The 18,868-nt window shown below is 35.6% G+C and overlaps 1 protein-coding gene across 5 annotated transcripts in view; it reads right to left on the reverse strand.

Moving 5' to 3' along the window:
* Positions 1-17,230, reverse strand: part of UNC13C (unc-13 homolog C) — a 165,084-nt gene extending 147,854 nt beyond the window's left edge. For 2 of the 5 annotated variants that reach the window (XM_072933703.1, XM_072933702.1), the window contains exons 1-6: positions 17,054-17,230; positions 15,737-15,766; positions 12,349-12,448; positions 10,899-11,016; positions 9,045-9,168; positions 5,050-5,185 (exon numbers count right to left, since the gene is read on the reverse strand). In XM_072933703.1, coding sequence (XP_072789804.1) covers positions 5,050-5,185; positions 9,045-9,168; positions 10,899-11,016; positions 12,349-12,448; positions 15,737-15,766; positions 17,054-17,075 — 530 coding nt within the window. In that variant the 5' untranslated portion in view covers positions 17,076-17,230. Of the gene's footprint in view, positions 1-5,049; positions 5,186-9,044; positions 9,169-10,898; positions 11,017-12,348; positions 12,449-14,553; positions 14,681-15,736; positions 15,769-17,053 lie in introns of those variants that run through there. The other 3 variants (XM_072933704.1, XM_072933705.1, XM_072933707.1) reach the window with 3 other exon arrangements.
* Positions 17,231-18,868: the final 1,638 nt, after the last annotated feature.

Genomic DNA, 18,868 nt, shown 5'->3' on the forward strand with positions numbered 1-18,868 from the left:
CTGGAGTTGCCTGGATTTTGCCTCCAAGCTGTTCCATCAGCACAGCTCCTGCACTGTTGTTTGACCCTTGCAGCCGTCCCCAGGCTTGCTTGGGGTTCTGGGTTGGGGCACTGGCTGCCCTGGCCCTGCCCTGCTGTGTTATCCTGCTTCGCTGCCCCTCCCTGGCAGCAGCAGCTCATCCTTACCTACAGCCTTAATCCTGCACACTGCTACAAACCCAGCTAGGCATGAACATTCTGGCTCTCACATGTGCCACAAAGACTGGATTCGCAGCTGCATACTTCATAGTTACTAAAAAAATTTAACTAGATTCCACTGAGAACTTCAGGACATCAATTAATGCATTTAACTTCAAAACCAGTCAAACAAAAATAACTTCCCAAAAATCTATTTGGGATAACTTTAAGAAAAAAAATCTACATCAACGTGTCACATCAGCTCACCATCACTTGTTCTAAACTGCAAATTGCCTTGCAAAATAAATATGTGTGGTTCCATACTACACTTTTAAACAATTTCATATGTAATTAATTGGGGTTTTTTCTGACACAATCTTCAATTCCCTAAATTTCTTAGTTATCTCAGTGTCCTTTTTCTCAATCTCTTTCAAGTAAAATATTTTCTCTCTATATTGTTAACTGCTAACTTATTTTCCATTTTATTACTCAAAAAATTTTTAAAATATATTAATTAAAATAGGTAACAACTGTAAAGTTGTCATAGTTATAGAGACATAAAAAAGCCCATAAAAATTGGTTAAACTTTAAATTCACTGTATGTATGAGACTTAGCATTCTCCATCTTTGATTTTAAATTTTGTTTGTATTTTCTCTGCTGTACAGAGCTACTGTAACAGTGTTGAAAATTATTTAGAAACATTTTTTTAAAGTAGCCTCTTAAAGTGGTACTTTCAATGTAAGAGCAATCAAGAGAAACCAAGAGCAATAGTTTTAGGCCATAGAAGATCTGAAGGAAACGCATTTGAGAAAGGCAAGAGGGTGGAACTGAAATAGGAAAGGGCAGTAGAGCAGGAAGGATCATCAATGAGCATGTGTTTGAGTGACAGATGAGAATTAAGCCTGGGATACAGTGGAATGAACTCTCAGCACTGTGCTGGAACACAAAGGGTTTAATTTTACATAAGATTCTTACTGAAAAGATCTGCCTTCCTGTAATTATATAAATTAATAAAAACATTTATTTACAGTTTTAAATGACCAATTTATTATACAAGAATAAATACCACCTCAAGCTGAATACCTTCCTACCCATCCTGCTTTCTGTAACTCAAGCAGAACAAAGCTGTCCAAGAAGCCAAAGAGCTTAGAGGAATGGTCTTTAATATGTGAAAATAGCTCAGACTCAGGGAAGCCTCTTGGTTCGTGGGTTTGATGTAAACAGGCCTCTGACCTTGCCTTTGGAACACACAAGCGTTACATGACTTAAACCATCTTCAGTTTAGAGAACAGCCTGCGAATAACAATTAAATGCAAAAACATCAATCACTAATTATAAAATCAACTTCTGTTTTTGTATTTTGAAAATAATCTGCCAGTTCGGAAAGCTGGGAACCAGGGGATGCTCATAGCCAAAAGCCTGGCATGTGATAGACATCTTTTGTTAAATGCCTCTTTCTTTTCTTCTTTTGGACCTTATTTCTTTTTGGTAGTAAGTAAGAAGCAATAACATGTTACAGAAAAATCAGTTTTGCTTACCTATTCTGTAATTTAAATTTGAGGAATCTCTCATTGAATGATCACAACAGAAAACAAACCTACATATTCAAATACTATCTGTTTAAACAGATGGCTATGCATGGAAATATGGCTTTTGTTGAAGGAACTCATAACCTGTAGCCAAGAGGTGGAGATGGAAATTTGCATGGTTTAGAAATAATTTTATGCTTGTCTATATTTTTTGCTGTTATGTAGGCATGAATAACGAAACAGATTACTGGAAAAATGGCTGTAAACTGATCACCTCAAATTAATTTAGACCTCAGCAATTGTTTGCTTCTCTCTGTATGGAAAATCAGGAAAGATTAATTACATTTTTAAGATTTTAAGATTAATTACATTTTAAAGAGGCCATTTAATGCTCATGATGTTTCAAGCATTAAGAAACTTCTAATACTATCACATGGACACTTTCTTTCCCGTTTTCATCCACTTGAAAATAAATACGCATTTTACTGTCACAAATCACTGTTTTAGTTAATGTTAGTTTAATGATTACATAAAAATCAACTTTGCTAGTGGCTGCAGGTCATGAAGGCCAATTTTAGTAATATATCTCCTTATAACACAGCAGTTACAGTACCCAAACCATTAGAAAAGAGGAAGCACTGTTAAAGCCAAACATTTTAGAACAAGGCACTCAACCCCGAATTTGTCAATACAATCTATGTAGGCTTAGCATAGTTTTGTGGGCAGCATATCCCTTCCTCTGTAGGCATACATTACATCTACTCACGTGGCCTGTGTAAGTAGGATGTATATGGTTTATTATACATCTAAATAATGATTTTAGTTGCTTTTTTTAACATAACCAAACCTTTTTTCTCTTTGTCCAAGGATTGTTTTACAGGGAGAACAGTATCACAGGAAAAATCAACATTCTCTTAAAAAGAAAGATCCTTGTCCTTGTTGCTGTACTTCCTTAGGTTTTAGGGTTAGGTGTTGCTTTTAAATGAAATATTTGCTCCACTGTGCTTGTTTTGGATATACCCCTAGTCAGTTTTATGCCGTTTGCTCTAGTTTATGCATAACAGGTATATCTGTACATTTGTGGCTATTCTGGATATACAGCAACATACCTCAGTGGTATCACAGAGATTAACCATGAAATCATTATTCCTGCAAATAGTGGCATTCAGTACGGGATACTAATAATGCATAGAGAGTGAACCAACTGATTTATCCTGTGGCTACTATGGAGAGGCGCAATGAAGTATACAGTAAATACTTAATTATCGATTTTTAAAAATTCACAGTGATTCACTTATTAATTACATTATAGAAAAACTCAGATGATTTATGAGTTTGGGGTGTATTTTTATTAATATTTTTCTCTTCTCTGTCTTTTTTTTTAACCCTCTAGGAAAAAAAATATTGCTCCAAGAAGTGGTTACTTAATAATTTACCACAGCCTTCAAATTTTGATTTAGTGAGCTTTTGCTTTATGGGGAAAATGTTACTCAGTTACACTTAATTAGTCATCAGTCTACACCTAAATTCAGCAGCCATAAACACCACTTACGTACATAACTAAAGAACTGACAAAAAAATATCAGTCTAAAAAAACACTTAAGGAAGAAATTTGAAAGATATTAATACTTAAATATTTACAGGATAGTTAATTTTGGTGTTTAATACAGCTATTCAAAATAAATAGTCTCATCCAGATCCCAGATTTTTAGTACAAATGCAGTTATTTGAAATATACCTACACACATCTAAAAATAATAGTTTAGTGCTGACCCTCAATTTAGTACTATAAAAGCTCATTGAATTTCAATAAAATTATTTGGGACAAGTGTGTAAAGGAAAGAATTCCACAGTTCAGATAGGGTTAACTTCTTTTGGTTTAGCTTAACCTGCTCAGAGGCCCAGATCTCTGCTGAAAATGACACGTCAGCACAGATGAAATGCTAATGAGTGGACATGTGCTCAGAACAGCATAGAGAAACAGCTCTTGAGTGCTGCCATTACTGACAGCTCTCACCCTGAGGATGCACTTGTACTTCTCTGTAAATACCCTGCAAGGGCTGACTAGGAAATGTAAACGGTGAGGCTGACAGGCACCCAAGCAATGCTGTGGCACCCTGTCCATGTGCAGTCTCTAACTGCATCCTTGAGCTTGAGATTTTTGTAGACTCTTATTTCCTAATTTTGTGTAGAAGTTACATACACCAGGACCCTGCATTTTCAAAGTACAGGAAAATGTGGTTTAAGGACATCAAGATATAATTGCCTCAGAGAACACATAACTTAATAACTTATTAGTTTTTATTTTATTTTCTCTCATGTTTGAGCCAATTTTCTAGTAACACTGCTGTTAGACATGATTTAAACAGGAGCAAAGTGCCTGAAACACCAGATATTCTTGCTGCCTTTCCCAAGAGCCTTTTCTACCCTTCATCAAGGCAGAACACCTTTTGGAGTGTCAGCTGCTCACACTGTCTTTCCTACACTGCTATGGATAAAAGACACCATGAATGAAATGTAATACAGTCTGTGACAGCTGCTATGAAAGCCAAAACGAACAGTAGAGGGAACTTTTTCTTCTCACAAGTCTGCCTTTCAAAAGAAGTGAAGTGATTAGTCTAACACAGAGAAAGCTCTCCCTGCTCAGAGACCACTGCTGAGTGTTCTTAGAGGCTGACTGGGCTCCCTCCTGAGCATTCAGCTCCACACAGCAGAAGGCGATGTCAGAGAAATAATACAGTTATCGTCACCTTATTCCTTGCCCCTTCCACCATTACGCATCATCATTTTCCACATTCAGAGAAGCAGAAAGACAGCAATTATCTTCCCCCCTCCCTTTCTTTCTTTTCACTGTTTGTTCAGAAGAAATTGATAGAAAATATTAATTTTCTTCTAGAAAACTTCCAGAAATGTAGGCAGCCTGTCTAGATAAATACATTAGCTTCAAAAATGGAATCAAATGTCTTTCCTGCTTTCCAGATGAAACAGAAAAGTTACAATACCCAAATGACATCAGGAGTTGCTTTCCTTCCTTTCTTAAAATTTCAGGAAGTCACTATGGAATAGCTGAACCCTATGTACTCACATGCCCAGGGTGAGAACAGGACAGGTAAACATGTATTTGCCATAAAAGAACACAGAAAAGCTAATAAACATCTGAAAAATGTTACCTAAAGATACCTGAATTTTTCTCTAATACCTAAAATTCTCTTTACAAGTTCAGGGGATGTTCATATTCCTGCTTGAAATAATTTTGTATGTATCATGCTGACATGCAGATATTTTAAAAAAATTAAAATCAACAAACGATATCACACATGTCTGATGTGACAAGGTAAAATACCTGAGTTTGTTTTCTTGTATGCTGAGCCCACTTTCCACGGATGTCTGACTGTCATTTATATCTTGATGTGAATGTCTTGTACATTGGAGGGATGTCTCTCTGTGCCAACCTCTGCAACCTAAATCTCTGTGGGTATCTGTAGAGAAGGAGAAAGCTGCTAGAAATCTTTCAGCCCATTTTACTTCTAATTCTACTTTTTTTTACATAAAATTAATTATCTTAATTCATAAAATCTGTAGTAGCAGGGAATCAGCAAATCAATTGCAAACATTATAATGATTAAATCACTTATTACAAGAACAGCAGAAAGAGTTCCAAGACGATCATCTGATTGGTACTCTAAAAACTTTGAGAGACCTCGACCAGTTACTTTCTTGTTATACAAAGTTAATTTTACAGTTTAAAAATTATCTACTGCTAGATTAGGAAGAAAATTGATATTTTTAAATTTTCCAGTTCAACTTGTCATGTATTTCTTATGGATCCACGCACAGCATTCTGAGATCTGTGTTTTTTTATTTGGTTGAATTTTGGTTCTGTGGGGGTTTAATGTGTCTGCTTTATGTAGGAAATCAGGCTCTACTTTAATTCCATATGCTATTGGCCTAGAACTGAGGAGGTTTTTTGTTTACCAAGCTCTAGACTCTTGGGAGAAATGTGACAAGTCTGCAACTGGAGGTACAAACTGATCCCCTGCAGAAAATTTTGCTCTATAAATCATCCTATTTTCTTTAGTGAGAGAAAAGTGTTCATGACCCTGATTGTGACGAAGTTTTCTTTCATGGCGATGATAAGAATTTGTGTGCCCACCTCTTTTTTCCATTTTTTAAGTATTGCTTACAGATTGGGAACAATGCTTTGATCTATTTTCCATCACAGTGTTTACCAAGACTAGGTAAACTGCCAGAAATCTAAGTCATATCTTTTACTCAAAGTAACACAACATTGTTGTGAAACATGCAAAAGATAAAGACAACACTCTGGAAAACATACCATTTTAGTTTTCCTACTTCATATGTTAATGTAAACTTTTAAATTGTAAGGATATGCAAATTATTATACTAACTAAAGTGGTCTGTACTTAGAATCCTATACAGTGATGCATGATTTTCCATACTCAGTCTATTATGATTTTTCAGGACTTTGGTTTTTACTGATCAAAGTTGTATCAGAACAATTAATTTTCTCATTTGCTAATCCCTTGGTATATCAGTGCATTAGCATGCTGACTAATGCAGAAACAGGGATTAAATCTCATCATTGCTACTTTGTTCTTGTTACTTCATCTGCTAATTAGTGTATTTGAAATTTGTGATAATGAGTTGAATTAAAACCAAGCCTAAGACGTGAGTTCTGCATGGTATTTTCCAAAATTATTAATGAAGTAAAAGTTCTGTTGACTTTTAGTAGGCTACTTGGCAAAATGATATTTTAGCTTCCAAGACAGACAAATTATTTTCCAAATTACAGCTATTACCAATTACTTCAGTAAAATTATCTTTAGTTTCTTTAGCTTATATTCTTTATGTAAGTATAATATTGCTAAAAAGCAAACTACCTATCTCTGATGTTGAACTCAAGGAAAAAAGTAAGACACGTCCTTTAAATTTTCTTCTGTTACATCTTACAAGAAATGTCACAGTTCAGACAACCACAATACACAAAATATCACCTTACACTTTCAGCAGGCTTTTAGCATTCCCCCATACACAGTAACACCATACCACATCAGAAGGCTTCAGGTCTCTGCCCAAACACAGTGACACCACGTCACTTCAGAAGGCTGCAAGCATCTGCCCTTCTTTGTTCTTTAGCCCAGCCTTTCATACCCTTATGGTTGATGCAGTGCACCTGTGTGCCCTCTGCTCCCTTTGGTGGTTGGGCAGTGTCCCTGGGCACTCCGTGGCTCATTGCTGTCAATGATGCTCACCTGCTTCTCACAGCTGCACCCACTGGGGATGAGGCTTGGCCCAGCCCCACTCCCAATTACTACAAACTGTGCGCCTACAAAGAAAGGCCTAAAAAATTTGAAGGAAAATTATCTTATTTCATAAATCCCTGATTACCCTTAAAAAAACTTGACTTTTAGAGATATAAAAAATGTTTCTAATTCAACTGCAGTGTTTATCTAAATTCAGTATTTTAATACAGTGATTTTGCTTGCGGAATTTTAAATATAGTAGGTATTAATTTTACTTAGCAGCCTTTTTTAATGGAGCTCAGTCTTGCTGGCAACAGTGAAATGTCAACTTCATTGCTACCACAACTGAAATTAGATGATACTTCTAGAAAAGGCACTGAACTACTGCTGAGAACGCAGTTCCATGTTACTTCATGCAGGATTCCAAGTCCAAATAAAGTCACACTACTAAAAGAACATGGGAGGCTGTTATATTTCTGCCCATTATCTGGCATTCTTAAATGAACGTCTTTCAGGAATTGTCAAGAGTAACTGCAGTCTTCTACATTTCCAGTGTAATTTGTCATAATAAAGAGGCTGTACTGATTCCAATAACAGATTCTCAGGTGCTCATAGCTGAGCTGAGTCATTCAAAAGGATAAGCAATGAAAATGTACTCGTCAACTCCCAGTAGATGATAATCCTGGCTTTCTCAATAACCAAGACATAATGCTTTTGAATTCTTGCCACTATGAAGAAAACTACAGTGTAAGAGAGACCTCTACAGGATTTTCACAGCACTTAGTGACTACAGTCCCAGGGCCTGCCTTGGGAACTTTTTCAAACATATTTGTTTGAAATCAGAATACAAGCTTCAACACACAAACCAACGCTCTCTCCAGGTTGCAGCCTGAAATAATTAAAAATCTGAATTTACATGTTGTAAACACACAATTAGAGTTCCTATTCCAGATTTACACTAGGTTTCTCGATACGAGAATGATGTTAGGACATAAAACATTCTGCTAATTCAACATATCAAAAAACCAAACCAAAAAAAACCCGAAACACAACTAGGGCAGAGGTTATATTTTGGAATTCCTTTGGCCAAGTAGTAAAGAAGAAGTAAATTTTGTTTAAAAAAAAAAGGAAAATGAAAGGGAAAAAAAAAGGTAGTCTATGCTGTAGCTTATAAGGAAACTAAAATAGTCCACTGTCACTCAGTGAAAAGGTATGTATTCCACCTGATGTATTAACAAGAGTGTAGTCATGCAGACTACATCCAAAAAAAAATTATCAAGGTTAATCAAAGACAATGTATTTAAAAAATAAATTAGACAATTAAACAGCATATTATTGGTATAACTTTTAGTCCTCCTTTTTGTATAATTTCTTATTTATACGTCTTGACTTTTTTTTACTTTATTCTTGCATAAATTTTAGGATTAATATTTTCAGACACAGTTCATTAGACTATTTAAAGAGTAAAATGCTAAGCTAAATTATGTTTGTGACCTTATCTGGAGATAGACCATGTAATATAGATGGATTGATAATCTTTGTAAAGTCAGTCTCATTATATCTAGAAGTAATGCGTGGTGATGTATTATTTGAAGTTCAGTTTCCATTTCTACCTTCATATACACTACATTCATACATATATATATAAATATAAGTAGTTTCCATCTTCAAAGGCACTAAAAATAAAGGCAGACAATGTTTGCTAGGAAGGTAAAAAATGCCGTGAAGGCTTGGATTTTATTAAAACTTACACTGTGCATTGGTCAAAGCTGATGTGCTAAAGAGCTGTAACACACAGGCTCTAGTACTGACCCTGAAGGAGATGCTTCCTTCTCTAGCTCTGCAATCCACATGTGGGTCACCATTAGCTATGAAACTGCTCATCCAGCTCCTTGTGGGATGTGGTTCATTCTTGCCAGTAACAATTACCAGTACTGATTGTGAAAATACTCCAGTGATGAATAGGCATTTAGGATTCTGTAGAAGAACTGCTATTTGTTGCCATATTTCAGGAACTTAGGCGAAATTACAGGAACAGAATGGCTGAAATGCTGGACCTTAATCTGTAACTCACCAAATGGCAATGCAAAGTAGATGTCTAGTAAGATCTCATGAGAAGTTGGTGTTTTTGTGCCTTGAATCTCACTTCCATTTTTTATTACTTCAGAATGCAATCTCCACCAGGAACCTGGGCCCTCCTAGGAAAAACAGGTTATAGAAATTACCTGGGCAGGACTTATAGCATTACTCACTTTTTACTCAATGAAGTTTCCCCTAAGTCAACAGGAGCTACTTTATAACACCATTTTAGTATTTTCCAGCTTTTGTTGATGTACGAGTTAGGATTTCAAGTTTTCTCAGTTATCAAATTCAAAATATAACATTTGCACAATAATATAGACAAATAGACATTGTGGTTGTCAGATGATTAAGTCACAACAAATATGAATACTGAAATTACTCTTATCAACTGAAATTTTCCAGTTCTCCTTTGAACTGATGCCAAACAAGTACACTCTAGCAAGAAACAATCCATCTAAGTTAATAACCAAGCCAAAAAAAAAAAAAAAAAGCTTCTAAATCAACACACCCTTGTATGTTATTTCTGAGTTATAAAGCTCAGAACACAACTGCAGGTTTAAGACCAGGAGGACTAGGAATGTTCCACAGCAGACTAATTATAAATGAAGGTTTAGAGGATCTGAAGAAATTAAGAAACAATCTCTTATCTTGCATCTTTGTTTGTTTAAAGTTTCAGTATTTACAAGTAAGCCACAACCTCTGTGTCAGCAAGTTGTAACTCAGCAACAGCTTGGGCATCAGAGCAGAACAACTTGCCCTGGGGCTTGAAATGGCACTTGGCAGCTGTGATACAGAGCCTCTTCTAATTTAAGCAGGAATTACTTTCTTCCTCTGCTTCCATTTTCTGAGGAGAATCATTGAAATGGCAGTTCAATGTATATATTAATATTTATTAGCTCCTGTAAAGAAATGGCTGTAGAGTCTGACTAGAAATACTGCATGAAGTTATCCCCCTGATTTTCTTGCCTTTACCCCATCTTCAATTGCCTTTTTTATGTTTTATAAATATTAAAGAAGGCAAACAATTTTTATTTGAAAGGATTAAATTAATCTTCTCTAATTCACAGTTACTTCATTAAAAACAGCCTCCAGGGACTATGCATATGAATGAATATTTATTATTGGGAGAATTGAGGATTATTAGAATAGGATACCTCTTACTTTTTCCAAATTTATAAAAATTTGCACCAATTGCAGTGATTCAGTATTTCCACACTCCCAGAAACCCTTTTTCTTTTTTTTTTTTTCTTTTTTTTTTTTTTAATTTTTTATAAAATAAGAACTCCCTACTGAAAGCAAGTACAGTCATTCTTGTGGCCAAGTGACTATGGTAGATATATAACTCCTGTATTGACCCAACTTCCCAGTCATCCTTTCCTGTGTCTTCACTGTACTAGTAATTCCTTCTGTAACAGGGCACATTTCTGTTTTCCTCTTTGAGACAATGGTCAATTCCCATGAGAAAGAGAACAACAGTGCTTTGCTGATTTTAATAGAGATTTACCCAAGGTCACAAAATGAAGAGCCAGACCATGGAACTTGATCTACAATTCTTTCACTCTAATCATATAAACCAAACATACCCACTTTTCTAATTGTTCCTAAGTTCTGCTGAACCCTAACTCACTTCTGTGTTATACCTGGCCCAGGATCTGAGCCATCTCTCTGGGGTATATGGCTGATGAGTATCAGTTGTCACTTTGAGAGCCACACATGCATTATGCCTTAATATTACAACTGAAGCAAAGAAATTAGAAGTATACAATGATCACAAATGTTGTTATCTGGGGAGTCCAAGAATGGGCAATGTATTGGATTTTTATATTTCCACAGAAAGTCAACTTACATCTGTTGCATATTCCACAGTGGCAAGGGGAATCCATAAAACTCCTAAAATGCTATCCCAGAGCAAGCCTTTCTTCCACAGCTCTATAATGAAGCCCTTTCCATCAGCAGAGATTTCACTATCAAGAATGAATACAGAGATCATTAAAATGAAAATGTAATCTCAACTGCTCAGCAATCAATCACAGTAATTTAATATTATCTTCTTGCAGCAGATACAGAGGTAGGGGTTTTTCAGTATACTTGTAAAATACAAACTAGCAGGATGAACACTGATGTCAGACTGAACAAGCCAAATTTCAAGTCTTATTGTTCAGGATTGTCTTTATGAAATGATGAGAAGAGTTCTGCTGGAACAATGGGAAAACATCTCTAAAATTCAAAAGTGGCAGATCCAGACTCTATGTTAGTTGTAATTACAGGATACGTGCATTTTATTACTAGCTGATTTTGACCAAAAAAATACCATACCACAACCATATTTTTCAAGAATGCAAAATCAAATTTTACCAAGCCATATCACTCCCTCACGACATTGAATTACTATTAAGAGATAGGTCATTTCCTCAGGGAATGTTCCCCATTACACACCAGTTCTGTAAATATGAACAATATAATAAAGTAGTTATTGGTGTCTCTGCTTGACTCATTTTATGCAATCTCTGTTAATTTTAAGTAGTAAAACTCATATTCAACTTATTTGTGTGGGGTACCACAGAGGATTACTATGTACTTAAAGTCATCAGGAAAAGAACAAATGAGATCAGAGAATGGCAAGTGCCACCTCTGAGACAGCTACTTAAATCATCACTTTGCTCACAAAAACCATCCTGCATCAATGTCTAATTTTCTGCTGTACTTGCTTTACGCAGTTGAATTGAGATATTGAATTTTTGTGTTACTCAACTTTTCTCTTTACAAATATACTACCAAAGACTAATTGCAAATTTTTATCTTCTAGTATTTTTGGACCACAACCTTTAAACTGACAACTGAACAGTGAAACAGACTGAAAGGTTAGGCAACATACAACCTTTAAAATGCAAGCCAGTAATACCTGCAAGTAACAGAACAGAGTTTTTACTGGCAGAAATGGAGGAGTCCTTAGGATAATTCATAATGAAAGAGAGCAAACAAAAATCAATTTGTGTGAGGATCCATTTGAGTTCTTTATTGTCTCATTCCTTGTACTGCTAAAACATTATATGAAATTAAATTTGGAGACAAAGTCTTCCCCTTGTTGACTGCTCGCCTTAATCTGCCATGTGGCTTGCAAAATTAACTTTAGTTGTGCTCCCCAGAATTAGTCTGACATCTTTTCTCCGAGTTGGATACTTGTTCCTTGCCTTTGTGCTCTGTACATGACCTCAAATGCACTAAATTGTTCTACATTATACAAATACAGCAATGATACAACAAAAATCAATTGATAAGAATTCCCTTTTACTTACAACATGAAGTCTTGTTCCCAGCAAGGTTCCCTTCCTCTTCTATCTATTGTAGTACTTTTTAAATTTTGGACTTTTAAAACAACGTATGTTTTGGATGTGTCTGAAAAACAAATAACCAGTACACTAAACCCCAATTTAGCTCCTTACAGAAGATGAAAGCAAAACAAATATGGCAGCAAGGGTTTAACTCATACCTCATACACACCTCCTCTTGGTGTGGGTCAAATATGTGGATCTGAACAAGAAATTCTTACTAGTTTTAGTAGGACTATGACAGGAAAATCTCTGCCCATGAGAGGTGGGAGAGAGCATAATCATAAATGTGAGTATTTTAAAGATCAGCTTCCAGACACAGCTTTTTACTGTTTATCCATCTCTCTGGCAGCTCTCACAAGAAACAAGTACACACTCCTTTTCTGCAAATTAGTATATTTTTTTGCCTTTTAATTGATATGATAATACTGGGCACTGGCTAATGGGCTTTTATGTCCAATTAAGGCAAGGTGAGACTTGCAACATGTAATTCAGTCTTTGTCCATAAATCGCGTTCTCTGTATAGATCCAGCAGCAAAATGGGTTTCAGATGCAGTCCCAAATGAACTCACAGATTTTTATAAAAGCCTCTGTAAAGGCACAGTGTGAATATTCATAAAATCAGACCTAACAAGCAAAAAGAATAAAATTTCTAAAATTTCAAAGTGCTTGAAAATATCACTGACAGGAAAAAACAAAAAAACTGAGGGAAAGCTTTGTCCTGTAGGGCCTGAGACAGGAATCTAAGGCTGCAAAGGCACATTCTATCATCTCAATGAACATGGCTTTTTAGTTTGCATGCATATAAGACATCCTTCACTACCCTCCAGCATCCTAGGCAAGGATTAACATTGACACATGACTGAAAAAAGTCTTTATTTTTTTAATACAAGCACTGCCAAAATACATATATACAAGACATAGTCAAGAACAGAATTTCTGTCTGTATTACCAGAGGTTAATAAAGCACCAGGAGCTGGAGCGAAGCTGTCAATGTCTACAACAGATCACTGAATAGGTCTTATCAAATTACACTGCACTTAACAAAAGGTGTGAAGGAGAAGCATTGGCTGTGTACATCCTGGATGCAGATCTTTATTAGGACCAATTATAATATTTGACCAAATAACTAAAGATATCATGTAACGGAAATTTTTTTTTTAATACAAAAGGTAAACAGTGCCCAATGCTATCTATTTGTTTTCTATAACTCAGTGGACCAGTCTTCTCCAACATGACTTTGTTTTTATACTGAAAAAAACATGACAAAGTCAACACGAATTTAGGAGTCTGGTGACTTACGTCTGAGAAGTGGCATCAACAAGGCACGGTTCACATACTACCATTCTGTGTAATTGAGGCAAACAAAACAGAAAATTTGAAAAACCTTTTGTAGTTGCAAAACTTTTTTATAGTTGGGAGAACTTGCAACTCAAAGTTAGAGAAATTTTCAAAAGAACTCTAAATTGCTTGGCTGAAAATAGCAACCTACAATGATTAACTTCAGCCATTTAGAATACCCATGTCAATTAAAACTACAATACCAACTTCCCTCATAACTAAAAGGTTTCTCCTTTAAATGAAGCTATAAATTATAAGGTAGAAGCTTAAACCCACAATTTTTTCAGTTTCATTGTTGCATTATTTCATATTCAACTCTGATTTATTTCCCATTTGAAAGCTTCACGTTACTATATGCCACATCAGATGATCAAACCTAATCACCTGGTATCCTTTTGCAACTCCTTTTCTAGCATGAAATATAAAAAATATCGTGGACTGCCTGTATTATAGTGTTGCCTGAAACCCTGTTGTCTGCTTTTTAAAATAGCTATTTCTCCAATAGTTCCTTGGCCTCTTTGGCTCTAAATCTTACCCTTCAGTGCTTTTTGACTAATTCACCCTCTTTAAATGCCATGAGTTATGTCAAATAAGAAAATGTAGATACTCTACCTTTTAAATAACTGAATATGTTACCTCTTTGAAGAATAACACTGTCAATGGTGAATATTCTTACAATACCCTGGCAGTGGAAAGGAGCTGTCAATTTTGCTAAATGATAAGAAGTTTTGTTTCCACAAAGCCATTATTGCAGCTTCCAGCCCTTTACCTGTCAAAAGCTGAAGGCACATAATGCAATTTTTGTAAAAAGAAATAGGGCAGGATACCCACCTGCTCATATCTTCAGCTTTCAACCCAAAACAGGAGAGAGCAGCTTACTCAAAGGAGTCAATAAACTATAGAAGAATCACAGAGTTTTGAGAAATGTGGACATTTCAAGACTGCTCTCATTCACCACCTACAAAATTGTGCAGCCCAAGGAAACATGACCAATTATCAGAGGATATGCCACTCAAACTTCATTGCCAGTACTTATAGCATTAACAAGACTTCCAACAGCATTTAAAGGAAAATTACTTACTTATATTTCATCAAATTATTTTGATACTTGTGTTCTGTAAATCATCACCTCTTTAGTACTAACAAAATGTAACATTATAGCATTCTTCTGATTGCATTAGTATTTCAATGAAAGAGAAAAGACTTTTCAGTCTACACTTGGCATACATATTTCATTGCCTGTTGCTAGAAAACCAGCTTCTACCCTTATCCATTTAGGTAACCTTTCTTTAATCCTGATAACTTTAGGCAATTTTAATTAGCTCACACCTATTAGCCAGACATCTACTGGCAATTTTTTCTGCACTGATTAAGTTGTATATCAGCTTTTCCTGAGAAATAGTAATTACAAACTTCTTGAAGGCCTTAGATTCACAGTCTACTTATGTGTGAGAAACCTCTGGCTGTGTTTGGACTTTCTTTTCCACCATGGCTAAGTCTTAGTCCTGAAGACAGACTTGTGTAGACCTGGGCAGCTTGGTTTTGCTCATATTTATTGCCTAGGGTAGACACCTGGTTGCTATAACTGTCCATCAGTGTCTTCTGTCCATATTTCCTCACCCAGAAAATTCCGACACCATCTCCTTCCCAGCCTGGCTAAGCTAAAGTACTGTACTCTCCTTATTTAGAAAAGGTTGCTACAGGCTAGTGACACATTTAGATCATCAAATTATGTAAAAATTTGCTGTAGTAGAAATATATTTTAAATATCACTAGCTTGCAAGACAATAACATTTTATAATTTAAAATTACAAATTGTCTCAGGTCAAAACTTTGGTTGATAATTTTATCTTTAAAATGTATGCGTAATTCTTTCCACATTTATTTTGTACTGTACTGTTGATCCAACGCATCACAGTAGTCTCAAACTTAAATGATTCTTCAGTGTGATACAGAACCCAATGCCTAAGAAAGAAAAATGTAAAGCAGAAATTGAAGGGGGAACCAGACTTACCAGTTGTTTTATCCAACCTTCCTTTTTTCACTGTATTAAAAAAAAAATCAAACAAACCATATTATCAGTTTCAGATAACACCTTAACACTGTTTTCCAACAAGTTTTATGAAAAATAAAATCTAAGGGATTTATGTGGTATAAAAAAAACTCAACCAAAAATGAAAACAAGTAATCTTTAAAAAGTATCACTGTGGAAGATAATATACCTGTTTGGAATTCTTTGGGAAAGAAGACATGTGAAAACTGTTTGTACTTTACAGGAACTTCATAAACACAGAAGGTAGAATGGAGGTCAGGTGTCCAGGAAGGGTATTATACTTATTATTCATCACCTCATAATTCCAGTTCTTAATTCTTCCCTATAATAGTCCCAGAAGACTGTATATAATCTAAAATAATTTCTATCATTTTACAATGAATCCTTTATTACAGGGTATTTATTCTGCCCATTAGAAAGGACATAGTTGAGTAAACTTACCAAATAAAAAGTGCAACATTTCAAATTCTGATTTTGCTCAACAACTTAAAGTTCCACATAATAGTATCTCTTCAATTTATGAAAAATGATCTGAAGCTAACAGGATTGTGATTCAGGTAGTCATAGGCATGAAAATTTAACCTGGACCTAATTTTGTATCAAGTGTCTGACAAATAAAGTTGAGTAAATCTAGTATTTTAAACAATATTAAATATTGTTTCAATTTCCCTTCCATGTCAAAACACCTACCACAGTTCAGTTTAATCTGAATGAAACATCACTGTAGTCCTACAATAATTAAACCTGCTCTATGAATATATTCACATATACATAATATACTTTATTGCTATACTTAGGACCTAGTAATTGCCAATAAAATAAAATTATGAGTCCACAACTTTACAACGTAAAGGTTCCCAAGAGATTGCCATTGTTTTCCAATATCCTTTCCATTTGCTTAATCACCTGTACGTTCCTATTACTTATTCTTGCTTTTATCTCTCCCTAAATATCCCCAAGAACTCTATGGAACTGCACCATATTTGGCAGAATGTCTGTCAGCCTGAATAATTCCATCACATCTCACGCCCAGGAAACTTTCAACACAAATGCTGAGGGGACTAAGAGTTGCTGAGCTACTGAGGCCAAACACTGCAGCAATTCAACTGCTCTCTGAGAGAGAGCACAATTTACATACTTCCCTTGGAGGAAGTACTGCAAGAAATACTCTCATCAACATAAATGAGCAACACACATCTCCACTCTCTGAAGTTACTCCTTATAGCTACGTACTAAGTACTTGTCATATGGATGAAGAAGCTCAATAAAAATACCTACCTTTTATAGAGAGAAGTTCCATTCCAGCAGAAAAATATTTTAAAGACCACAGATTAAAATTCAGGACTTTTTAAAATACAAAATGAAAATAAATAGTTTGGCTTGAATTAAATTACTCTTCTGCTGCTGCTCCCTCACTGCATGTGTGTTTCACTTTTGCAGCACGCTCCTCCCATGGCTCACATGGAGGGAAGCCAATCAACTGACGGAGCAGAGATGACTAATTGCTTCTCCCTCTTTAAACACAGACATGGAAGAGGAAAGGAGAAATATTACAAGTGTTTCCTTACCCTCATTTCCTCAGCGTCTATCTGCTGCATGCAGCTGTCTCTAGTCTAAACACATTTCCTAATGCCATCTTTTCCAGAAGTAACAAACTCAGTGCAACTATTTTATTAAAATATAGTCTTAGAGCTCTTAAGCTTTGATTTTGATACTTGCAAAGCAACCAATTTGGAATACAGAAAGTTTAAGGCTTTTTTATTTTACTGTAGAGCCACAGAACACTTTTTATGCTATAGCTAAGCCTAAGTAATTTTATAATACTTAATTAACTTCTCATTCTGTTGCAGCACTTCATAAGATAATGAACAGTCTCATGAAATGCTAAAACATTTTACAACAATATTTAAATTATTAAACTCAACAACACTGAAAATATTACAAAAACTGTGGTGTTTATGACTACTTGTTCACATTATATTGCCTTTCTTTTCTTTTTGGTTTCTAATTGTGGTTAACAGTACACACATTCCACAGACACAGAATATTTTACTTTGTAAATTTTTTCAATCTCCATCATATTATAGTTGAAGGCTGAAGTCTTGAATTCAAGCAGGAGAGTGTCCTTGGATCAGAGGGTAGTTCAGGAGTGGCTGTCTGCAGCTCGAAGAAACTGGGTCTGGAAGATGGCTCACCTCAAAATACAGGTGAGAGCTGAGATTGTTTAGCCAGACTGTGAGAAAGCTTGGGGAGGTGGGTTTGCTTAATCAATGTTTATAAAAACCTGATGAGAGGTGTAAACAAGACTGACTCTTCTGATTATTATCTAAAGACAGCTGAACAGGCCAGGGGCACCAACTGAAAAGCACAGAAAGAGAAAACTCTTTTTTTTACTGTATGAGTAGTTTAACAGTAAAATAGGTTGTTCAGAAAGGCTGTGGGAGTTTTGCCCTTGGAAATATCCCAGACATGACTGAACCCCAATCCTGAGCAACCTGCTCTTGCTGACCCTGTTTTAAGCATGGATGTTGGACTAGATGATATTGAGTTTCCCTCCTTGTGATTCTGCGATAGTCCACAAGGTCAAATTATTAAGAGTGACACTGAAATAAATTTAATTACAGCCTCTATACATAATGTGTGTAGTTTTTTCCCTCCACAGAAGTGCCATAAGAAGTACTTATGTTGTTTCAGGGTCATGCTACTATGCCATAATGTGAAGTTGTTAACCTATTGCATTTTGGTCGTGTTTTAGATTAATATATTTGCATAGCTCTCTTCTGAGTTCTGATCTGAACAAGTCTCCCACAGCAGAGTGATAATCTTCAAAACAGGTTTCCACCTTATGCAAACAATGGAGCTCTAGCAAATTTAACAAAGCTAGTCTGGTACACACAGGTTGAGGCACTGATGCCAAAGGCGCATTTGGATGACATGAAAAACAATATTTACTTGGGACAAAAACTAATCACTGCTTAGTAAGGTTACGTAAGTAGAATTCACAGTAAGCCTTAGCATGAATCAAACTTACACAGCTGCATCTCTGTATCCATCTGGAACTGCACAGACTCGGCTCTTCCTTTCTTCCATGCC

Source organism: Taeniopygia guttata, chromosome 10 (assembly GCF_048771995.1).
Source record: "Taeniopygia guttata chromosome 10, bTaeGut7.mat, whole genome shotgun sequence".
Taxonomy (NCBI): domain Eukaryota; kingdom Metazoa; phylum Chordata; class Aves; order Passeriformes; family Estrildidae; genus Taeniopygia; species Taeniopygia guttata.